This window comes from Cygnus atratus, chromosome 3 (assembly GCF_013377495.2).
Source record: "Cygnus atratus isolate AKBS03 ecotype Queensland, Australia chromosome 3, CAtr_DNAZoo_HiC_assembly, whole genome shotgun sequence".
In the NCBI taxonomy this organism is placed as follows: Eukaryota; Metazoa; Chordata; class Aves; order Anseriformes; family Anatidae; genus Cygnus; species Cygnus atratus.
The window spans coordinates 86,345,580-86,368,474 of record NC_066364.1 but is presented as its reverse complement, the minus strand read 5'-3'; the positions used below and the strand labels follow the sequence as shown (position 1 = coordinate 86,368,474).

The 22,895-nt window shown below is 37.5% G+C and overlaps 1 protein-coding gene across 4 annotated transcripts in view; it reads left to right on the top strand.

The window, feature by feature from the left end:
- STRN (striatin) overlaps positions 1–22,895 on the top strand; it is a 62,715-nt gene that overhangs the window by 3,406 nt on the left and 36,414 nt on the right. For all 4 annotated transcript variants that reach the window (XM_035563413.2, XM_035563421.2, XM_035563408.2 and 1 more), the window contains exons 2-5: positions 9,259–9,362; positions 15,833–15,906; positions 18,663–18,741; positions 20,727–20,891. In XM_035563413.2, coding sequence (XP_035419306.1) covers positions 9,259–9,362; positions 15,833–15,906; positions 18,663–18,741; positions 20,727–20,891 — 422 coding nt within the window. The remainder of the gene's footprint in view (positions 1–9,258; positions 9,363–15,832; positions 15,907–18,662; positions 18,742–20,726; positions 20,892–22,895) is intronic.

The following is a 22,895-nucleotide window of genomic DNA, read 5'->3' as shown; positions in this document are numbered from 1 at the left end:
GCTGGTGTGTCTGATGTTTCACAAATGCTCTAAATTGCAGCAAACTGCTATACCATGTATGTATAGGCACCCCAAACCCTGCTAAGGAATTTTCTCGCTCCTGTCCTCTCCGCTGATAGCTTTCATTTCTTCCAACTGATAACTGTTTCTCCAAAGTGGTGGAATGGAAGTTGGAGTAGTGGGATCCGATACGGTTATGCCGAAATTGTTTTGACTAGGTAATCTTTCCTTTGAGAAGGTTTGCGAAGAGGTTATGGAGAAAGGCGAATATCCTGTGTTTGTCTCTGCAGGTCTGTTGAAAATATTCCTGTTGTAAGACAGTGCCAGGAGGGGGGAGAGAGAGAGAGGGGGGAGAAAAAAAAAAGATAGGGAAGGAGTTATGAAATGAGATAAATTGTGGTTAAATGATAGCAAACAACTGTAATAAAAGGAATGTGGTGGAAATAACAGATAAACACTTGAGGTCGGTTATGGAAGTGGGATTTAGCAATTGCAGCTCCCTGGGGGTCACTGGTGGTGATCTTCCCTCCTGCTGCTGCTTTTCTGAGGCAAAAGGCAGGCAGTGAAGCCAGGCTTAGTGAATGGCAAGATTGTGTCCTTGGAGATAGACGAGCTAAAGTAATGAGGAGAAGGGGCAAATCAGTCGGATGGCTCTGCCTATTTATAGTGTGTTTTAGGACGTTGGTTACTCGATTCAGAAATAGTTGATATTTACTGTTAGTTGGCGTTTAGATCATGGTCTTCTTATTAAGTTAACGGTTCTAGTCAAAAATCATTCTTATAGCTGGACAATACAGAAATACTGCTCAGAGAAAAAGAAGCAAGCGCTAAGTTGATAATATCAGCTGTTTAGTTAGAAGAAAACTCCTGAGGCATTGAACGTGGTTTTGACAATAAAATGGAACATAAAATGGCATTTGAAGAAGTTTTGTGTAAGATTTTTCAGATATGAACACGTACATCAAATCTCAGAGGTTCTCTGTGAAAAAGGAATTGGCAGAAGTGCTGTGAAAATCTTTGATAAAATATTTCTTCTGGTAAGGCAGATATTACAAAGAAAACAGTGATTAGTATTAAATTCCTCTCCACCCCAAAAGGACAATATTTTCAACTTACGTGTTTCAAATACATCAGATAAATCAAAAGAAAAGTGGATGAAAATAAGTCAGAAGACTGAGGGCATGTTTAGGTGGGAAAGATGATGCTAACTGGGTCTCAGTGACTACCAGATGTTCTTTCTTCTGATAACTTCTTTTAACAAATCTTCTGATAACTTCTCATAGCAAACTTTGTAGTTGCCAAATTCGTGTGAAGCAAAGAGAAGCTTTTCTGCGCTCCTTTTTTCCTGTTTGTTTGCTTACATGCACGACTGCCAGCTAATCCCCACATTCTCATTGATAAGCCGTCATGACTTGTCTTATTCAAACCAGGAGGACTGGTGGGAGTAGACGCTGAGTGACTAAAGAGCTACATTAGAGAAATCTGGAGCTTTTGTGGAGAAGTAGAATGTAAATAAAATCTGATGAGACCAGTTCTTTGCAGGTCTGTACTTGAGTTTATAGACTTGTGATATTTTTTGTTGCATAAATGATCCAAGTGTTTCCAAGCATCAGGTTTTCACATTCCTGTCAAATCTGTTAAAACCTGTAAGTTAGCAAAAGTGCATGAAATGCTTTTTGAATGGGTCTAACTCTTTTAGGAAGGTGCTGCTGTAAATGTGAACATGGTATGAGCAGGCATAGAAATTTGTAAATGTGTGAAGGCTTACCATTGTCTCCAAGTGGTCTTTCAAGCTTAGAAACTTTTTTTCCACAGTGTTATACTTCAGAATAATAAAGTACTTTCTGATTTTCATGATTTGCTATTTAATATATAAGTAAGTACTAAAGTAAAAAATAACTTGTATTGGTCTAGGTGCACAACTTGTTTTTTTCATGTCAGGTTAGCCTGTAGTGAAGGATCATGTGTCTTTTTGGATGCATGTTTATAAACTAAATTGGTATGGCTGTGTGCTACTCCAGCTGTAGGACTCATTTTTCTGTTGAAGGTCTTGGCTCATGTCACTTTTATTGCATAAGGGGTAGGTAACTTTGCACTGTTTGAACAAGAAGTTGCAAATATAACTCGCCCTTTATCTGCGTTTCAGTAGACACAGAGAGTTTATTTACTAATTCGAGACCAGACTGGGTAAGATTCCCAAAGGAAGATCACATGCATCTGAAGGGATTTTTGGCTCACCTTGATTTAATGCTAAAAGAAATAAGGCTATACAAATGTTAAGCCTCAACTAAAATTGATATCTGTACACAGTTCTGTGAGAAAATAGATGGGTATTGGTCAGCAACCTACTCACATATTTGGTTTCACAAGGCTGCCAGGCCTCCTCAAATCATCCTTTCTAAGTTTGTTAGCTAAGAAGTGGCAAGAACTGACAGATAAACAGGGGAGAGATTGTCATCTTTTGGTTTTGAAATGCTGAGAAATGCTTAGATACTTGAAACAGGTCTTCTGTATCCCTTTAGAGCTCTCAGGATCCAACCTTTGCAGACAATACACTAGAAATAAAAATAACCTCAAGAGGAAAAATGAAGGTTTACTTTATTACAGTGGCCTACTTGGTGTGTGGTGGTAGTTTGATTCATCTAGAAGATTTCATTTCCCTATTTGTACAGTTTGCTAATACAAACCAAAATTGAATATATTGAAGTAACCCAGCAACCAAGAAGTTAAATGCAAGATTGCAGCGTGGAAAGATTGCATTTTTCTGCTCTTAGCCAGGGATATGTTTCCTTTTAGGGCAGTCAGGCGCATAGGGCAGGATTGCAAAAGCATCCAACAGAACCGGCATGCATGATGTTCATAGCTATGCTTGTAAACAGGAGGTGAGAACAAAATTATTTCGTTTTGTGTCTGCCCCACTTGGTGCTGCAGTCAGTTCAGGGTGGCGGTGCGTGCCTGAGGGCACGGCGTAGGTGTTCCTGGCTGTGGCAGCGAAAACCAGTAGTGTGTGCCCACTGCCTTGGCAAATGCTCATGCGGTTGTCTGGTTCGCTCTTCTTCCTGTGGCAGAGCCACTGCCTTTCTCCTTCAGATTTGTTCTCCCTTGTCTCGCGGTGCCCAAGTGATGCCTTCGGACCGTGAACTTCCATTGTTGCAGTTTAGATGCGGGCCAGAAGTCTGTTTATCGGTCTTGGTGCTGGTTGCTCTTGCTGCATTTCTGCCCTTCTGTGCGTGGCATCTTGTATGGCAAGTGGAAAGGAATTATATTCGGACATTTACAGTTTGGACTTGAGCTCATAATACGCTGCTATTTTGTGACAAGGCACCACAGTGTTGCCTACAGAATTACATCACGTCTAAAATGTCATCTCGTTGTCCTTACGTCAGTCTGCATGGAGCATGCTCCTGTGATTCAAAAGGAAAAAAAAAGTTAATGCTCGCCACTTAAGTGTACTACAGAAAGGACTGAAGGATTAAAGAGAATTTTAATTCTGAAGAATGATTAAATAAGCTGAATGTATATTGCTTGTCTAACTCAGCAGATATTTTAATGTTTGCAGTTGCTAGAATAGTGAAAGGCAGTACCAAAGAGTGGATAAAAGAGAGACTGGCTATCTGAAAAGAGATCTACGTAGTAAAGCACTTCAGACTGCAGAAAGAAAAGTGTTCCTGTTGGGTGAGATGATTAAATCAGTAATCGAGGTATTGCCAGGAATAAATTAGTAAATAATCTTTGATTCTGGATGACCTACTAGGAGTTTTAAATTGACTGATAGCGAGTTGGTTTTGAAACAGTCTTTTCAAAGAGATGAAGAATGTAAGCAAATGCCTTTTGCAACTCTTTTCTTACTGTAAGCTATATCTTTGATCTCATTTGGATGGTTTAACTTTTTCAGTGCTTATCTCTAATGCCAGTAATGGAGTAAACTGATGCCGTTTTTTGGAGTAAAATCAAATCCTGAAACACAAGGCAGCAAGTGTGTTTTAACCTGGTGATGGTTTAGGAGTTCAGACCTCACGTGCTCGGCAGGATCACATGTTCTCCGCGATGGGAAGCGTTCAGAATCAGTACCTGCATCCTGCTCCCGCCGGCGGTCCTACCGCATTTTGTGTTATCTTAAATGGCTGCAGGCACATAGAGAAGCATCCTAGCTTCTCTTTGCTCGAAGGACTGGGAGCTGCAAATTTGTGGGTGTGACTTTCAACATTTCTCAAGTGTGGCGCCTGAAAAATTGTTTGCCAGTGGTGCTAGACCGCAGCTATTTCCCCTTCACGTACACGCTCAGGTATACCTGGTTTTTATCTCCTCTTCTCCCCCTGACTCTTCAGGGCATGCCTACACCTATTTACAAACAGACTTGACATGTATCGCTTCCGTGTGGTAACTGTAATCTGAAATGCTGAGCACACCTGACAGCCTGCAGAATTGTTCTGGCAGATCTTGGCAGACCGGTTAGGACGACTGTTGTAGGCTGATCCATCTGTAAAGCTGTTTCGTTGTTCTAGCTATTTACATGTTTTTACAATATTTTCCTCAGAGTGTTTTCCCTCCCTTGCTCTCTATCTCCCAACCTGTTAAGACCTTGTTGTTGAATTAGAGAAGTGGTATGTACAGGATTGCATATCTTAATAGCTCTTACTTTGCCAAATGATGTCTGTTGACCTTCAAGTGCCCCAAAATTTGAAGTGATACTTATTTTAAAATATTAAGAGAAATATTTTAAAGAAATGAATGGAAAGGCATTTAGTGTTTTTTGAGTCTTAATAATTAAAAAACACAAACATACCCTTTTAACTTAAAATAGCTGTAAAAGTTATAAACAGACAGAAGTTGATAGTAAACATGAGTAATTTGTTTAGTAGCCATAGCATTGTTTCTTTGTAAACATTTTCTGTTCAAGTTAAAATTTTTGTTACTATTTTGCTTTTCTGTAACGTCAAGATGCCAGTCTAAGAAGATGTGCAGGTATACTTTTTGACATCCTGGTCACTGTGGGTGATGATTCCAGAAAGTGTAAATTTCAGCCTACTTTTTAAACGTTGGTAAAATCTGTATGTATTAATATGCAGTGTAACTGATGGTATTTTTGTATCTAGAAAACATGTATTAGGAAGGCAACAACTTTAAAAATAATGATAATGTTTCTAACCCAGTGCTAAGTAAGGTGTTGCCTTACAGTTTTGTCCGTTTCACAGTAAAGTGACCTTAGAGACTGCTGGGGAATTTCTTAAAACAGCAATGCACATGAGATATATTTTTTTTTAAATTTAAAAATGAATTTTATTTTTAAAATCTCATGGTGAAGAAGTGGAATAGTTATGATAGCTACAGTGCTTTTAACTTAGACCAGATGCACTTGAAACTTAAAGCTTTTGTTGCAGTTGGTAATACCAAAAACTTTAATAGATAAAGTGGGGGAAAAATGGACTGTCCAATAGTAGCTGACACAGACTATCAGACTGTTCCAGGTATCCTAATGCTCTTTATTTTTCTTCTCCCTTTCTTCCCCTCCACATGACTCTTTTGATTTTAATTTAACAGATTAGCTGTAATATGGTAACTCCTAGCACTTAGCTGGGAATAAACAGGAGGTTGATGCTGCTGTGATGCTTTAGTGCTGAGCCAGCAGGGCTGGCTGCATTATAGAGAGCTGTGCCCCACCCATAGGGCAAGAAACAATATGGGTTTTTGCGTGATCCCCGTAGGCAGTTTTAGAGGTTTCTGATGACTAGTTTACAACTTGATGCATTTTATTAGCTAGAAGGTCAGTTGTCGCAAAACCTGTTTGTTGGGCATGGTTGTGAATTCTTGAAATTTTTGGCAAACTTTCCGAGGAGTGGCCAGAGCACAAGTGTAAAGCAGTGAGTGTTAGTTTATGGGGAACTGAAGCATTCCTCCCTTGCTCTGTAGCTGTCAGGTAGCTCCCACCTATGGTTTGGCTTGCACTAAAGCTGCGACAAGGAGAAGTTGTCTGTGCAGTCCAAATTTGTTTATAAAATTCTGCCATTTACTCTGTAATTATAAGAAAACTATAGTTGTGCAGTTTAGTTATACTTTCTGTCATGTCAGCACTCAGACCTCTTACATGTGAACTGTTTGCACAGATATTTATACAGGTATTGGTTAAATATTTTGATCAGAAATGATAAACCTAGAATTATAACTATTTTGTGCTACAGACTGAGAAAATACTGCTCGATCTCATCATTTGTCATTTTAGCTATGTAAATTAAGTATTATTCATTTATATTACAAATTTTTGCATTTGTGGTATGAACATCTAGGTTCCTCTGCACGTTTTCAGTTAATTGCCAAACATTGTAAAGAAGGAAATATGCTTCTGACATACGGGCTGTTTGGTATTATGGTTAATGTAAGATTTTAGTTATTATTTTAATGCTGTCCTCATGTTTGTTACAATTTAACCTTAATATTTTCATCAAGAATTTCTTAACTAGTGACAGGAAACTTTCAGCTTACATACATAAAGGATGATTTAAGACCAACCTAATTGTAATTATTCCATACTTCCATAAATGAGGAATAAGGATTGCTAATTCCTGATGAGAAAGATGGGGGAATGTTCTCCTTACTTTTTTGTGTTATGAATGTGAAATGAAATGAAAGCCAAAGCCTGTGCAGGGCTGGAAAGGCAGCTCATGGGCTGCTGATTCCAGCCTGTTGTTGCTGCTGCGTGCTTTTCGAGTAATAACTGTGAGCTTTTCTTGGAAGCCTAGGAACAAGAAAAGTTGTAAGACATCAGTGACAGCGTTGGTGTACCACTGACAGTAAAAGAGGTTCAAAGAATCAATTAACATTTCTTCCAGTGGCCTTTCTTCATGTATAGTATGGGTATTGCGTACAGAGCGTGCTGGTGGCTCTGAGTAGGTACAGCACAATCCTTTTTTTCCCTGCTGAATTATAAAACGTAGGTGCTTCAACTCCAGAGGTGGTTAGTATTGCTATTTACGCTACTTTATGTGCTTGATAGCTGCTGGCTCTCAGATGATTAGTCAGGTCACGGAGCCCGGCATGCCCTATAGCAGAGGCGTGCAGTGACAAGCAGCGCTGCTCACTTTTATGTAAAGGAGGTGTGTAGTACAGTATTTTTTAATCAAGTGCACTTATGTCTCTCATCTCAAAGCCGCTCAGAGGCCGTGTGTTTCCTCTGCCCAGGCTACTGCTGGTGGAGGCAGCGGCCGACCTCCCCGCTGGGCCTGCGGCGGTGAGGGCTGCGCCATGGCTGTGCTGCCGCAGGGCAGCGGGCGAGCCAGGCCCAGGCTGGCTGCTGCTGGCCGGCCTGCAGGGACACGGGCTTCATGCCTGGTGTCACTGGGCAATCCTTTCATTTTGGCTGACCACATATTTACATTATTTACTTTTTTTTAATAGTATTCTTCAATGTTCTCTCGCTTTCTTAGTTGGAACAGTATGTGTTTGTTTCTGCTGGGCCTGTTTGGACCATGGAGAGGGAAATTATTATCAGGGTGCACAGCTCTATGCATTGTAATCTGGGGGCCTGTACAGTTATTGTAAACTGATTTGTATGCGCTTGAGGTGTTTCTACCATTGATAAGCTGGTTGGGGCTGAAATGCTCACTGCACAGTTAAAATTTTCAGTGTAAGAAATGACGGCTCCCAAGACGGTACCGCAACTTTCCCATCCTGTACAGTGAGCATTAAATTTGATTGCAGCTTTTTGCTCATTCCAGATTGAGTGCCAAGCGAGGAGAAGCTTGTTGCTTTCCTTTGATTCAGCTGAGGCTTTTGGGGAAGTGAAATACATTTTCCCCAGTGAAGATGAAGACTTCATTGGAGAGCAGCCAATGTTTGTCACGCATCATAACCTGGCTGCTGTAGTTGGTGACGGTTAGCTAGGGCTTCTTCAGGTGCCTGTCACACTATTTACCGGCTGTGTTTGAGCAATGAAATTAAGTCAGCTGGTATCTTACTTTAAAGCAGCTGATCTAGCTGACCACCATCAAGCAAGGTAAAAACCTAAAGTCAAGTAAGTTATTCTTTAGAAGTCTCTGGCTCCATTAATTACAATATCTGGGGACTGCTTTCAAGATCATGGTAGCTAGGGACACAATATTTCTGTTTGTTTCTCCCAAGCTTTTCCTGAGAGATTGGTGCAGACTGCAGTACCTGTAGAAAACACCAGACTTGTTTATAAAGGGTGGTTGTAGAAATGAAAGATTTATTGGTCTTTGTGTTCAGCAGCTGATGGTCTAGACCAGTTGCCTTTTAGGTTGTTCATGCTTTTCAGCAAATACATGAAATGCTTTGAGACTTAGCTGCGGAGGCAGCATCAAAGCTTGTGATACTGAAAACAGTGGGCAGCTGGCAGTACAGGGGGGCTGAAGCGTGGAGACTACCCATAGGTGTTTTTGTCTAAAGCGTACTAAATGAGTTGGGAGAGAACCTGCCTTTTGTAATGGGCTTGATTTAAGCATGAAGTACAAAAGCAGGTAGTTCTGCCTTTATGATTAGGAATGAGTATCTTGTGGTTATCATCATTTTCCATTTAAAGGAGGTTTTTCACAGGCAACTAAATACCTACTCTCTGCTGAAAGTCGATAAAGGTTAGATGTCTGTTTTCCACTTCTGTTTACTTCTGTACCACTTCTCTCCTCTTCTCTCTCACCAAAATACCTTTTCCTGGTTCCCGTTTTTCTCTCTTAATTACAGTACTTCTGGAGAGCTTTCTTTAACCTATTTTAGTAAGTATTATAATTAACAGTTGGCACTGTATTACAAACAGGGTTTTATTTTTCTTTTAGCTGAACATGCTGTACTTCATTTCTCTGACTAGTATCATGTATCTAATGTATCTGTAGAACAGTGTACTAATTATATACTACTTCAGATAGTAAGTAGAAATACTTTTCCATCTTCTGCTTATTGTTGATAAATGCTTTCATCTGCTGAAGGTTTTTTTGTATGCTTACTTTATCTATTCCTTATCATTGATTGAATGTTTATCCATGAAAGTAAATAAAGCCCATCAAACAAATTAAAATTGCTTTATTTCTTATCTTTGTATTTTTTTTTTTAGGATCTGTAATGAGCATGAAGTTTAGAAGGCTTATCTATGCAGTGTTTAGTTTAGGCATTTAATGTTTATGAAACACACTAAGCCAACTTCTTTTGAACTGTACAAATCAATTTTAAAGTAACTTGAGGCGGGAGGAAGGATTGAGCTCTGCTGAATGGTTTTGAGGAAACAGTTTCTACATTGAATATTTTCTTTTGCAGGCCCAGATCGCTTTCCTTCAAGGTGAAAGGAAGGGACAAGAAAATCTGAAGAAGGATCTAGTGCGGAGAATCAAAATGCTGGAATATGCACTTAAACAGGAAAGGTACATTGATTTAGTGATGAGTACACGATGACAAAATTCTGAAGACGGATACTGTTGCCTTTGTGTTTGACCAAAATGAGAGAAATTTATCGTGTATGCAATCAGCTCACAAATTTTTAAATAGTAATATTTACCAATAGTAAAGAGTAGTCTAAATGTCTGTATTCTGGTAACAATAGCTAATATGATAGGGTTCCAGAAATATGCAAGGAAAGCCCGCAGTTGATGAATAGTTAATTCCTTTTCCTTGGTAAGATTCCACCTAACTGTATAGATTATACCCCAGAATTAGTGTATTCCCTTTTGGTTCAAAGGGCTAGCTTTGTTTATTAATATCTAGTAGCTGAAATCTTGGCTGTATTCAGTCTAGTAACTGTTAGGTTTTGATCTTGCTAAGTTTTTAGACTTTACAATATGATAGACCCTATGGGAATATCTTCTGGTTAATTGTGTGAGGAATGAAGAAATGTCTGTGTTTACCGGTTAATAAAATGTTTGTTTCTTTGTTTATGGGAATTTCAATGGAAGTCTCTAGTCTGCTATACTGTTTTATACATATTTTCCTCTTGCTCTAATCTTTGAGGCAAACAACTTATTTTTACTGTGTTTGGAGAAGTATTTCTACTCCACTGATTTACTGCAGGGCAGGTTGACTTTTAATTATTATTTTTTTTATATATTATTAAGATGTCTTTTAAAATGCTTAACTGAAGTGTATACTTGTGGTACTACTGCAAAGCAATCGTTGTTTAAGTACCATTTCCCTATCACGTAATTCCTACTTCTCTTTCATAAAACGTTAATAAAATGAACTGTTTTAAATTGCTTGATTTAGTAGAAATATACATGTGCACATATGAGGAATAGATTATTGCTGCTAGATGAAAACAAAGCATTCTAATAGTTGTACATCACTGTATTGTATTTATATTTTCTCATCTTACATGGGCTCTATTGGCACATGAGACATGCCTCACACCATCCAATTTGACTTTTTCCAGTAGTTATCAATTTATTTGCTAGCATGGGGCTGCAACCGTTTTTCTGGATATCAGTAGCCTCAGGGCTTCAGCATACTTGCTTTTGCCTCAGGGAGTTATCAGAGGAACGCTAAGGTAGATAGCCTTTTTGCCCAGGCCTTCTTATGGCTCTGATCTTATATCAAATAGCATAGAAAAATAACAAATTTCTGCATAATGGAGATAGTAGCTTATAGCCATGGAAAGTCTATTTGAAGCATCATTAGGAAGGTTGGAGTCACTTTAAAAGAAGACAGAGAGAATGGAGTGTGTTCTTGTACAGATAAAGTTATGCTCTAAGGAATGATATTCAGTAACATTTCTTGTATTTCAAAACTAAGGGAGGTATCCTGGTTACTAAGGTATCTCTCTAATACTTCAAGTTCATAATCCAGGTAAATTAGTAATTTATCCAAAATTATCAGACTAGATAAATATATTTCTGTGCACTATCAAAGAAGCTTTGTAAGAGTTAATATTTTTAACTTCCATATCTGTAATGAAAATGTCTACCAGTTGCATTCAGTAAGAGCCAACTAAATTAATTAGGCATTTAAATCCTAATGCAGCATTCACTGTCAGAATTAGGAAAAATTCCCAGTGGTCTCCCGTTGGAAGTTTTTACATACATATCTTGTATTTTTTCTTACATTTTTTTCTGCAGTATATGTTATTAGCCTCGGTTACTTAGGTCAGTAAACTACATGGGCAGCTGATCTGATCGAGTTTGATGGTTTCTTTATGGGAGTGAAATAGTTCTCAAAGTAAATGTGATGTTTGTGAATGGTGTGTGCTGGAACAGCTATTTATAACGGTTTGTGGTTTTAAACAGCAGTATTGTTTGCCAGTTACTGAAGAAATGGTCTTGTATTTCTGCTGGAAATGTCTTCCAGCAAGTGTTCTTGCTTGATACTTGAAGGAATGGCAACACACTGGGCTTGGAAGCACTACGCTCTTTCCCAACACTTCCCTAAATCAGCTATTGGCCTGGTCAGCCAGTAGTCAGTTTATACGCTGGCTGTTGCCACTGGGAACTCAGGGCCGAAAAATGAAATCCTATGAGGTAGAAAGAAAACATTTCTGGTCAAGTTATAACAAGGGTGGTGCAGGTGGGAGGGGGCAGGGAGACATCCCTGCATTCTTCCATTTCTGCCCTGGCCTTGCCGTGTACCAAAGTCTTCCTAGATAGGTCAAATAAATAGGTTATTTAGTAAAGGGACAGAATGTGAAATTGTGACCCAGAGTAGTATGTGCTTGCAGTGTCCTCAGAGCAAGAAATGATTGACATTGGTTTTCTCACGTACATGCTTCTATGAGCTGCTATTTTGTAGAGTGGGTATTCAGCGTTTCTTTTTTCCAATCTTTTTTTTTTTTTCCCAAAGCTAATTATAAATAATAAGCTTTGGAAGCAGTGTCATTGTTCTCGATTTCATGGCACTTGCATGATTTTATAGCAGGGGAGGTAGAAAGTGGTGTCTACGTAAGGATTATCACGCTTTTTTCTGACAAATTTAGTTTTAATGTTCAGTCATTATCTCAGTAATTGTGAGATTACCTTTCCATTGTTTGTATATGAAGCCAAGTTATTTCTGCTGAAAAGTCGTAATACACTAAGGAGAAGAGAACTTAGAAGGGAGATAATTAGTAGCTAAGCAGTACCATCTTTTCAACAGCAGTTTTGATGTAGTTTTGCCAACATCCAGTAGATTGCAGTGCGAGGCAATTCGTACCTGAGGGTTACTTTTTATTACTATATTGATAGTTGCTCCACCACCAACAAATTGCATTATTTTCTCTGGATTTTCAGGAGCTAACCAAAATGTAGTACGTTTGGTTGCTCTACTTCTGTCAAGTACACGTCTAATTTAATAATCTAGTCTAGGTCATTTCCTGTCTTAACATATTCCAACCGAAGAACTCGACTCTTGGGCCATGTCTCTAGAAACACTTGATTTAATTTTATGTTGTTCTCTGCAGTGGTGTGTCTGATCAGAGTAGGGCTGGCGCCCTCTCCCCTGGGTAGAATATCTCGCAGTGCTGTTCCTGGCAGTCTTTCTTGTTTATGTCTCTTGGTTTGGCGGCGACTCCTAGATCTTCTACGGATGTTTTGGCAGGCTCCCTCAGCACAGCTGGATCAGATGCTGCAGGTCTGGCGACAGATATTTCCAAGAAACAGTGGCCTTTTTTGATTGGAATCAAACTTTTCTGTGTGAAGCATTCAGAAAAGTTTTGTTGCTTTCAATTTTAGGAAATTTAGAAGGATGAAAGCTTTTAGCATTTTCCTGAGCAGCTCTTCAAGTGTTGTTGCAGCAATGTTGAATGTCTCGAAGCACTGTTCATGTAAAGGAAACACAGTTTAAAGATACCACTACTACTAATAATAAATGACTTGTACAACAAAGTGCAAAAGGCAGAGCAATTGTAATACTTACCTTACGAAGGCTATCTTCCTGGTAAAGTAGTTTTACAGCTCTGAAATAGGATTCTTCCAAACAACTTGCAAGGCTAGTTTTCAGATGGAAAATAACACCTGTAAAATTGTGCCCTTAAGGTAGTTATTTTCAAGTAATTTTCCAATCTCTGCATACTGTTAATAATGCAGATGTAATTTTCAGAAATTGATGTTAAACTACCAAAGTTGATCAAGTTCCAGATAATAAGGCTTGTCTTTGTGATTGGTCTCTCCACTTGCCCTAAACCCCCGAAGCTACCTCCTTGTTTTTGACCAGGTGATACAAAGGGTGGAGGAACTTTGATTTTTCTGTACACTGATTTATAGAAGAAATGTATTTGATTTCCTCTGTGATAATAGCATCTCACTGCTGTGATAAGTGAACTAGAGTTCAAAGTGAACTGTAGAGGGCCAATTTCAAGCAGATAGTAACTGGAATATGTAATTTCTGAGGAAGTGGAGAAATTAAGCATGACAGGTGGGCAGGAGACACTTGGTTACTGTAGGATTAGATAAATATAAACATGCTGAGGGAGTAAGCATATTAAGAATGTGTGTAGACAAGAATTAGTTTCTTTCATGAGAAGATTCTTACCCTTTGGTTTCAGTATGTGAAATTGAATGGTCAAGACTGTTCCTTGCAGACTTAGAGTCTGAATCCTTGTGTTCAGCTCTTAATATACCTCAGAAGGAAGAAGATTGTCTTTCATACTTTTGACATTGTCAGCTGTACAATAAAGATGCTACTAATTAGAACAGAATTAGTATAGATTTCCCCCTCCGCTCAATGCGCTGTTAGCTATTTATCTCTTTTTTTCTCTCTTCTAAACTACTAGTTGACCGTAGTTGAAGATGGGTTCACCAGGTCAAGTACTCTGATGTGGTATTCATATTTCTGCTTCATATCTGAGTGGTGTCTTGCTCAGCTACCTGAGTTTATGCTAATCCATTCTAATTAATTCAGGTTTGAGTTTGGTGTTGGATTTTCTGTCACTTCATGTAGGCAAAAGTCTACAGCTTTTTGTTTTTAACTTTCTCAGTAAAACTAGAAGTAAGGATTGCTTTTTGGGATAGGCAATTAAAGAGCTGACAGTGTTTGTCAGCTTTTTTTCATATCTGTATTTCTACTTTTCTCTGCCTGTTTTGCCCAAAGTTAAATCTTCTGAAAGATGAAGTCTTAGTCCAGCTTAGTAATGAAATAAATTTAAGGCCCTATGGCATTTAAGACCATGTAATCTAGGTTATCCTCTTGTAGTAAGAAATAATAGTAAAGGCTTTAAAAAAAACTTGCATTATGAGGAGGAAAAAAAAAAAAGAAAAATGAAAAAAACCTACCATTGATAGATTAGAATGTGGATGGAGTGAATGCTCTCACTTTGCTGTACTGGTTCTATAATGCACATAATGAGGGGGGAAATTTTCAATAAGAAGACACAAAACATTACTGTTGATGTAAAGGGGACATTTCTTCACTCTGCACTTACCCTTCTCATCTGGAATTAAATGTTTATTATAATTAGAAAGCAGCTGGATCAGTAGGGAATTTGTACTGTCAATACTTAAGGAAAAGAACTACTAAGCATTGCTAGCTACCCTCATCATCGTTTGATTAGAAGTAATGAGTTTGCTTGATGGAATAGGAAAAGGCAAAAGAAAACAGAAGAATAACATACTGAGGATGCCTGAGAAGCAATCAAGAGGCAGAGGTAACTTGAAAGCTGTCTCCAGTCACCCTCGATAGGGTCATTCTAGCTTAGTGGCACTTGCCTAATGCAATCGTGACGTGTCACGCCCATTCATTTTTGTAAAAACAATTTTTAAGTGGGAGAGTTCCCTTGTGAGTTGTGGAGGCAATGAAGCCTGTTTTCGTGTTCATTTATACAGGGGTTCTTTTTCCCTTTTTGTCTTCTGTAGCCTTTGTCTTGCCTTCTTACACCCAGCTCGCTGCATTTGCATTGGAGCTGTGCCTGCGTGTGTGCCAGTCGGTCATCCTGCTGCTGCCAGGCTGAATGTCGAGTACTGCCTCAATTCTCTCTTGCCTTATATTGAGGGTGCTGGTTCTCTACACAGTTAGGAATGTCTACAAAACTTTATAGGGAAGCAGTTGGGTTTTGGAGTCTTCTAAAGCTTTCTTATTTGGCCAAAACCAATCATAGAGACTGGAGTTACTATGAGTGTGAGATAAGGGGGAACAGACAGTGAGGCTCTCTTTGCCTCACTTTTTCTCTTCATTACTGTGTTATAAGACTTCATCTACTCTGATGAATCTTTAATAACTTATATGTACATTTGTAATGGTGTACTACTGTTGCATTATTTTCTGTGTTTAAAAGTCTATAGACACTGATTCTGTAAGATGAAGCTTTTTCAGTCATAATGCTTTTTTTCTTTTTCTTCTAGGTAGTCTTACTATCATATAGCATGCTTTATGAGGTTTATTACAATAGGCCTTCTGTAGGCTAAGTATTTTTGAAAGAGAAGTCTCCATTTTTAACTCAGTCAGGTGTCAGTTCTAGCAGCTGTATGACAAACTGGTGAAGCAGGGCTGCTATCAGCACTAGACTTTAGCACTGGTATAGAGTAGTCCTTAGTGAGGAGAGCCTGAAGAAGGAAAAAAAAAGTTGCTTAACTGAGGTGACAGTGAAATACGAAATTATGTGGATAGTAAAAATGTTTGATAGTTTAGTGATAGTTTTTTTTTTTAAAAAAAACAAAAGGAGTAAAGGTGGGAGAAGCAAGCATATTGCCAAAAGGAAGTAAAACCATTCTGTACAACCTACTGTCTGTTGATCTGTTTCATTAGTATTTGCTTTGCAAATACCTGTAAATCTTGGAAAAAATAATTAGGCAAAATTGCACATCTAAGTCCTGCTGAAATTACTTGTTTTGTACATACCCTAGAAAGAAGGAGTGACTTTTGTAGTGAGGACAGGTGACATTTATGTATTTATCCATACCCTTTAAATGTGCTAATAGTTTCCTTTTTTTTCTCTTTTCAGGGCTAAATATCACAAATTAAAATATGGCACAGAATTGAATCAGGGAGATATGAAGCCACCAAACTATGATTCTGGTAAGACTTTATGAAGAATGAGTTCATTACTGACATAAAAACTCAACTATGGTTTGTGCAAATGCTTAAATGGTGGTGTTGATGAAATATGCCACTTAGTAGAGTCAGTGGGAATAGACATAATTAATGAAGATTGAATTTTACTAATGTAAAATTAAAAGTATGTTAATGCTCTAAAAGAGTCTCAAATGAGTTTAAAAAAATAAATGCAAACCCAGCAAACTGCTTCTGAAGAGAATAATTTATCTTCTCCTAAGTAATGTGTATGGATATTTTGGAACAGAGAGTTCCTAGATTTATAGCTATAGAATCCTTTTATTTTTGAATAATTCTTCTGAAACAAAAGTTAATAGCAAAGGATGTGAACTATATGGTACATAATTTGTGTGAAAATATGTATTAGACATAAGTGAGAGTTTGACAATGGCACTCAGTTTGAGGAATTCAGAATTGCAATTACTTCCTTTTTCCCTGTTGCTATCTACCCTTACTTTCCCTGGGGGGGGGGGAGGGTTTGAGGATTATCCCTTTTGTATGTTGTAGGTCAAGAGCTTGAGAGGAGAAGTAATAGGTATCTATTTTTGCATCTCAGACCCCTGATGCTTCTACTACAGCAACAAAACCAGAATCACCTGATATAAAGGAAGAATATATAGTCTGCAGACTTCAGCTCTGTCATTTGGTTTGTCTAAGGGTTGGCACGTTTTACTGTCATGTTTAACTCTTACCTCATGGGATTCAGAAGATCATTTTTTTGGGGAAAAAAAACCACACCACCAACAAAAAACAGTAAAAAACAAAAAACCCTGCACTGGCTGATGATGAAATTTTATACCAGGCTTTTCCTGTCCAAAATACAATGAAGTTTTTGAGTTCTATTTCATATTATTATCCAGGTCATTTCCTTAACTGAAGAAATTGTTTAATTTGGTGTTACTCAAGTGGAAGACTCCAATCTGTATCTGGCCCACTAGAAAATTTTGTCCTGATCACACCAATGTCCTAGATACCTGATATACAGTTCTCGTTTTTGTATTTTCTCAGGATGGAGCTATAGCATGTTGCTCTAACAACTGTTGGAGTTGTCTTGGATAGATAGTTCTTTTTTTTCTTCTTCCCCCATCTTGCCAGTGAGGGAAAAAATACAGAAGTGTTTCCAGAAGTTCTTCCAAATGCATCCCTGTTGGTTGTTTACTCTGTGATCTCTTGGGAACCCAGTAAGACAGTTTAGAAGAAAGAGTTGGATCTGATTTTTTTTTAATATCTTTTTTACTTCTCATGAGATCTGCTGTTACTTTCTTGTAATACAAGTCCCTTCGTTATCATCTATAAACTGCTGTTACTGCTAGCAGTCATCATTTCTGAGACTTAAGAAAAAGAGAACTCGACTGTGGATGTATTTAACGGTGCCTTCAGAAGGAAGGTTTCCACTTTCAAAATTTATTTTCAGGCAAATTTATCTCAGTTGTGTGTTAACTGTTGTATAGAGTGAGCTTGTGTATTGGGTCCAGCTGTGCTCAGTTCTTCTTAGAAGATCTATGTGCAATTGATTATTTCCCATGGTTGCCATCAAATGGGTTTGTGAATTTAATATAGATAAAATTCGTATGGCTCCCCTTGCATGTGAATTCTGAGTAATCTTTGATAGCTTCTTCAGTAGAGGTTGTGGTTTTTGTTCTCTTGTTTGTTTTGTTTAGTTTTGAATTCAGTTATTTAAAGGAGAATGACTTCTCAGTAAGGACAGTAACCTTCCTGTATCACATACTCATTCATAGGATTATACCACAGGTTTTTCTGGCTCTTAATTTTTGTTTATGCAAGAAGATTGTTCATCCTTCAGTGTTTGGATCACAAGGGCTTCTAGTTTTATAGAGTTTTATTTATTATCTTTTGTAGATAATAAACCAAGATCTTTTATCTTGGGAAGCATATGCTTATTTGTCTCCTAGGGGAGGGGAAAAAATACCATGGTGTAGTATGAAGCTATGTATGCAATAAATGTGTAGCTGCTGGTTGCCAGCATTCAGGTAGGTTTCTCACCAGAACAGCCACGTAATTTTTTTGTGGATTTTCCCAGAGTACTACTGTTTGGATCCAGATTTGTGGTTATGGAAAATGTGGTGGAAATTTTTTCATCAGCTTTTCAAGTTAAAAAGTAAACAAATACTGCTGTATTTTTTTCCTTCCCCAAAGCTAATACAAACACAGAAGAATGTAAAGTTGATGCGAATAGGTCTGATGGGTCCAATAATAAGGAAACTGGTTGACCAGAAATTGTAAATAGGTATAATTGTACTTGATACTGTTCAAGTACTTGTACAGTTGTACTTGACATTGTTTGCAGTTAAAAGTGTGTGTATTTAAACATAATTACGAGTGTGCACACACACACATATATATATATACTAGAAGGCTAATGCAAATATGGCACTCCAAATTGTTTATATGACTGTCCCCTTAATGAAGAAGGGACTCTTGGATGTGAAACAGAAGGAAAGGCACTAATGACTAGTGAAACTTGGTCTCCTGCAGTAAGATGTACTTGACAATCTTTGTTACGTGTAGGTAGTACGAGAATCACATGCTATATGCATTTTTTTTCTCGATTGATTTTTTGAAACTTGGAGTTCTTATTTTGTTATTCAGCCATTCCTAATAATCTTAAGACAAATCACGTTTGTCTTCACAAGTGGATGTTTTTTTTTAAAAAGTAGGACAAAGGAAAAAATTGCTTATAATTAAATAATCTTTTCCAGATGAAGGGAATGAAACAGAGATTCAGCCACAACAAAACAGTCAGCTAATATGGAAACAAGGACGACAGCTGCTAAGACAGTAAGTATAGAGAGAAGAACTTCAATAATGAATGCAAGGGAAAGTATCTGGTAAGGAAATGTGGTGATGGTGGTATTTGATTTTTCTGTTTCTTTGAAGAAAAGTTAGTGTGATGAAGTTGATTCAGCTTCTGCCCTACTTTTCCTAGGCTTTTGAAAAAAAATAGTATTTCAGAACTTCAGGTGAGAAGCCTTGTCATCAGACAATCCCATTTGCTTTTACTGAGTATAATAAAACAATCTGTTTGGAAGAACAGTGGGTCATGACACTTTACAATTCTTTTTGAAATTAAAAAATAAAACAATTCTTTTTACAGCTACGTAAAGTAAAAATAACTTGGGTTGGAGAGGGATAACTTTTGTTTTGGTCTACTCTACATGCAAAAAAAACACTAAGAAGGTTAGACTAGGAGCTTTCTAATTCTCAGTTCATCTTAATGAAGCAAATGTCTAATATAAATCAATTTTTGAATTTTGCTCATAATGAGTTATGCAGTTCCATGGTACTTGGTCATATTTCTGGTTGTTTTTTTTTCTTGTGTGTTTTTTTTTGCCTTAGTTACAGCCCTTGGTTTAAATTGAAAAGATCTCTTCAAGACCTGTCATCAAGGTCTCCTTATGTCTATTTTTTCATGCATTAGCCTCATTCACTCATTCACTATGATGATAGCTAGATTCTGTGGCCTTCTAATCAGCTAGCAAAATTTTGATATCTAATTCTGTTTTTGTGTTACAGAAGATTAAATGAGAGGGGAGGGAGACAGTAAGGACAGTCTGGGCTTTATTGGAAAGGACCTGTTTCCAAGGAGTTATACAAAATTAAATTGTACAGTTTGTCAGTTGGATGGCTTTTACTTCCTTTTCTTTTTCAAGAACCCATATATTTGCATGTAAGTTGAATAAATGTAAATAAAGTAGTCTTGACTTGGATCAGTGATTTGAAGGCAAGTCATTCCCTCCCAGTGTAATTCATGAGTAAGTTACACGCTGCTGAATAAAGAGTTTGTATTACTGACAGACTCTGTTTTGCATAGGTGACTCATTTGATTTTGATATAGTCATCAGTCAGTATTTTGCTGCAAATGTGTTTATGTAAAGAATATTGTTAAATAATTGGATGAGGATGTTCTTGCTAGAAAAGTGCATATCCTTGATTTGTGACAGCTTTTATCGTGAACTAGTATTTCTACTCTTCAGAGTTATCCAGAATATTGATCATTTAATCCGTTCGGTGTTTCTGAGAAGATAGTATTAGTAACTTCATTTTCTAGAGGAAGGGACAGAGACTGATTATTTGGTCTTCCAGATGCATTACTGTATGCAAAGGTACAACTGCATATTGATGAAAGAGCCAACTTTAGACCTTAAGGTTTTCATACAACCAAAACTAACCCAAATATGCGAGACAAATTAATATTTTGCAGATTCGGAAGAATGAGGAAATAGCAAGGCAAAGATTTTATCAAACATAGTACGTTATAAATAACAGGTTTTAGTAGTAGCTATAGCTACAGAATTCGGTTTTATTCCCTCTTTTTTCTAGGCTTCTAGTAATGCCTGGGGAAGGAACATACCTGACACGTCTTGTAAGGCTGCATGTGTGTTTTCCATGTGTTGAAGAATAAAATGGCTATATTGTACATGCAACTGTGGTGATTTTTATAAGCCAGTTGTAAATATTATAATTGAAAGTGCTTTTCCATCCATTTTAGTAAATGAATGAATAACGTATTGTATAACCTCTGACTGCTAGGCTCTTTGATTATTTCCCCCTTCCCCCCCCGCCTCAGTGACTGTAGAGGCTGGTACTGCAAGAGGCGATCCCTCTGCAGCTGGTACAGGATGATTTATAAGCATGTTCCGTTAGCACAGCACCATACTTTGCTAAGCTGTGGGGTTGAAGATGAGTTTAGGGAGAAGTTTTCATTTACTGTTTTGAGTAAGTAAGATGTGCATGGAAAAATTAGCATGAGTTCTGTCCTACAGGTATCTGCAAGAAGTGGGCTACACCGACACGATATTGGATGTGAAGTCAAAACAAGTACGAGCTTTATTGGGACTTTCAAGTGATGCTTCAGAGAAGGAAAACAGAAATCAAGAACCAATGGTAAATGGTACAGAGGGCCAGATTAAAGAAAACACAATGATTGGGTGAGTATCATGAAAATGTTCTCTTTCTGCATAAATGTGATTAATGGTGTAGAACAGATTTTTGTTTACTGAGATTTCGAGACTTTTTTCTAATTGGAGATTAGCATAATTTTAACAATTTTTATTACATAAAGCAGTAAGTATGGAAGCGACTTTTAAGATATGCAGCTTTAAAAGCAGCATGTTTTTTTTTTACCAGTTGCATGGCAGCACAAAGGCAAATCAAGACATTTGATATGTGATTAGAGGTCAATATTGTTTCAAGTTAACAGCTCATTTGGATTGTTGGAAACTTATATATTACATATATATATTACAGGCTTTGTTTTTTTCCGGTGTACGCTGACTTTGACATGATAATCAGTATGAGATACAGGATTTTTTTTGGTTAGATCTGAAAAGCAGATTCTCATATTGCATTCGGATTTCTATAAATTTATGGTTTTCCCTGAGTGGATATTCATGTGCAAATGTGACTGAAGTGTAAGATACTCATTTATCTTTTTATCTTTTTTAATATTTCTTAACACTATGAGAAGTCAGTAAAGGAGTGTAAAAACTTGTTGTCCTTGCTTTTGTTTTTAAGTAACGCTGAAAACATACAAGGCTTTATTCCATTTTCTTGCGTTTTCTGTGCAAAGAGTTTTTTGGTTTTGTTTTTGAAAAGTTAAAGAAAACCAAAACTTAACTGTAGAGGCATTAGGAAAGCAATCTGTTCTTGTTTAAAGTACTGTAGCTACAAAACTTAAGAAAAATGATGCAGAATTGTTTGTCTGAACAATACATGAGGTTACTATTCCGGTGGTTTGCGCTGTCATCAACAAGCGCAGCTTTCTTGAAGATTCTGCTTCTTTTTTCCTTTTCTATGCTAATGTGGCAAAATTCAAGACCTTCTTATTTTAAGGTCTAATACTGTCAATATGACACATTCTGTCTTTTAAAAAGCATTTGTAAAATTTCGTTGTGCCCAGCAGATAGCTCTAGTAACTTCAGGCCAATAAGTTATGTAAGGGCAGAAGTTCATTGTTACATAATTAAATTTTATGCTGTGAGGTGAAAAATCTGAATGTATGAGAAAACCCACAAGCTACTGAAATGCATTGTGCTGCTACACAGTTGACAAGCCATGTCATTTATGTGCGACAGCTTTGTTTTTGAAGAACAGGGAGTGCTTGATAGATGACAACAACAATTTTGGTTTGGTTTCTGGTGAAGGAGTTGCTTCTTTTCAGGGTAATGGGTAAATGGAGCTCCCCTTCTTATACTTGAAAGTTTATTGAAATCTGTTTTCTCTTTGAAACAGATGGATATTTATAAGGTAATTATTTGATAGATGAAATGGTTGGACAGTGGTTTTAATATAGCAATTAATAATACAGTTGTGTTTCTTTCCTATGTATTTCCTTTCTGGATAGGTTTATTTTAGGTCCATCAGTTTTAACACTTGTAGTCTACCCTATAGTTGACGATACTCACTGATGCGGGAAAAACATGTTTTCCTTCCATTGTAGCTCTGCAAGATTTTCAACTTGAAGGGTGTTTAGGTGTACACACACTAAGAAACCGCTTTCATCTCACTTGTAAAGCATAAGGTGGAAAACTGTATTAGAAGGATTAGGGGAGCATTTTGATATATGATGTGAGACTCGACTCCAGGGTTTTCCAGTGGAAGACTCTTCAAGTGAACCTGTCCAATGTAGTCCTGTCAGTCTTCATGGGTTATTTTGAATTTGCGGGTTTCAGCTGACATCTTTCTTACTGAAAGGGAAAAGTCGAGATTTTACCAAAATCCCATGGTGAATCTCAGTATAAGGCTAGCTCTCAATGCTGCAATTCTTCTGGGTATTTCAAGTGTGCTTTCTGAGCATCTCTTCTAATTTTCCATGCAGGAGGTGTTCCGTGACTTTCTTCTTGACAGAGACTGTCTGTTACTTAACTGCTATCTCATCTTGTGCTATTAGATACTGTAATATGTTATACTTCACTCTTCCTGTGGTGTGTGAC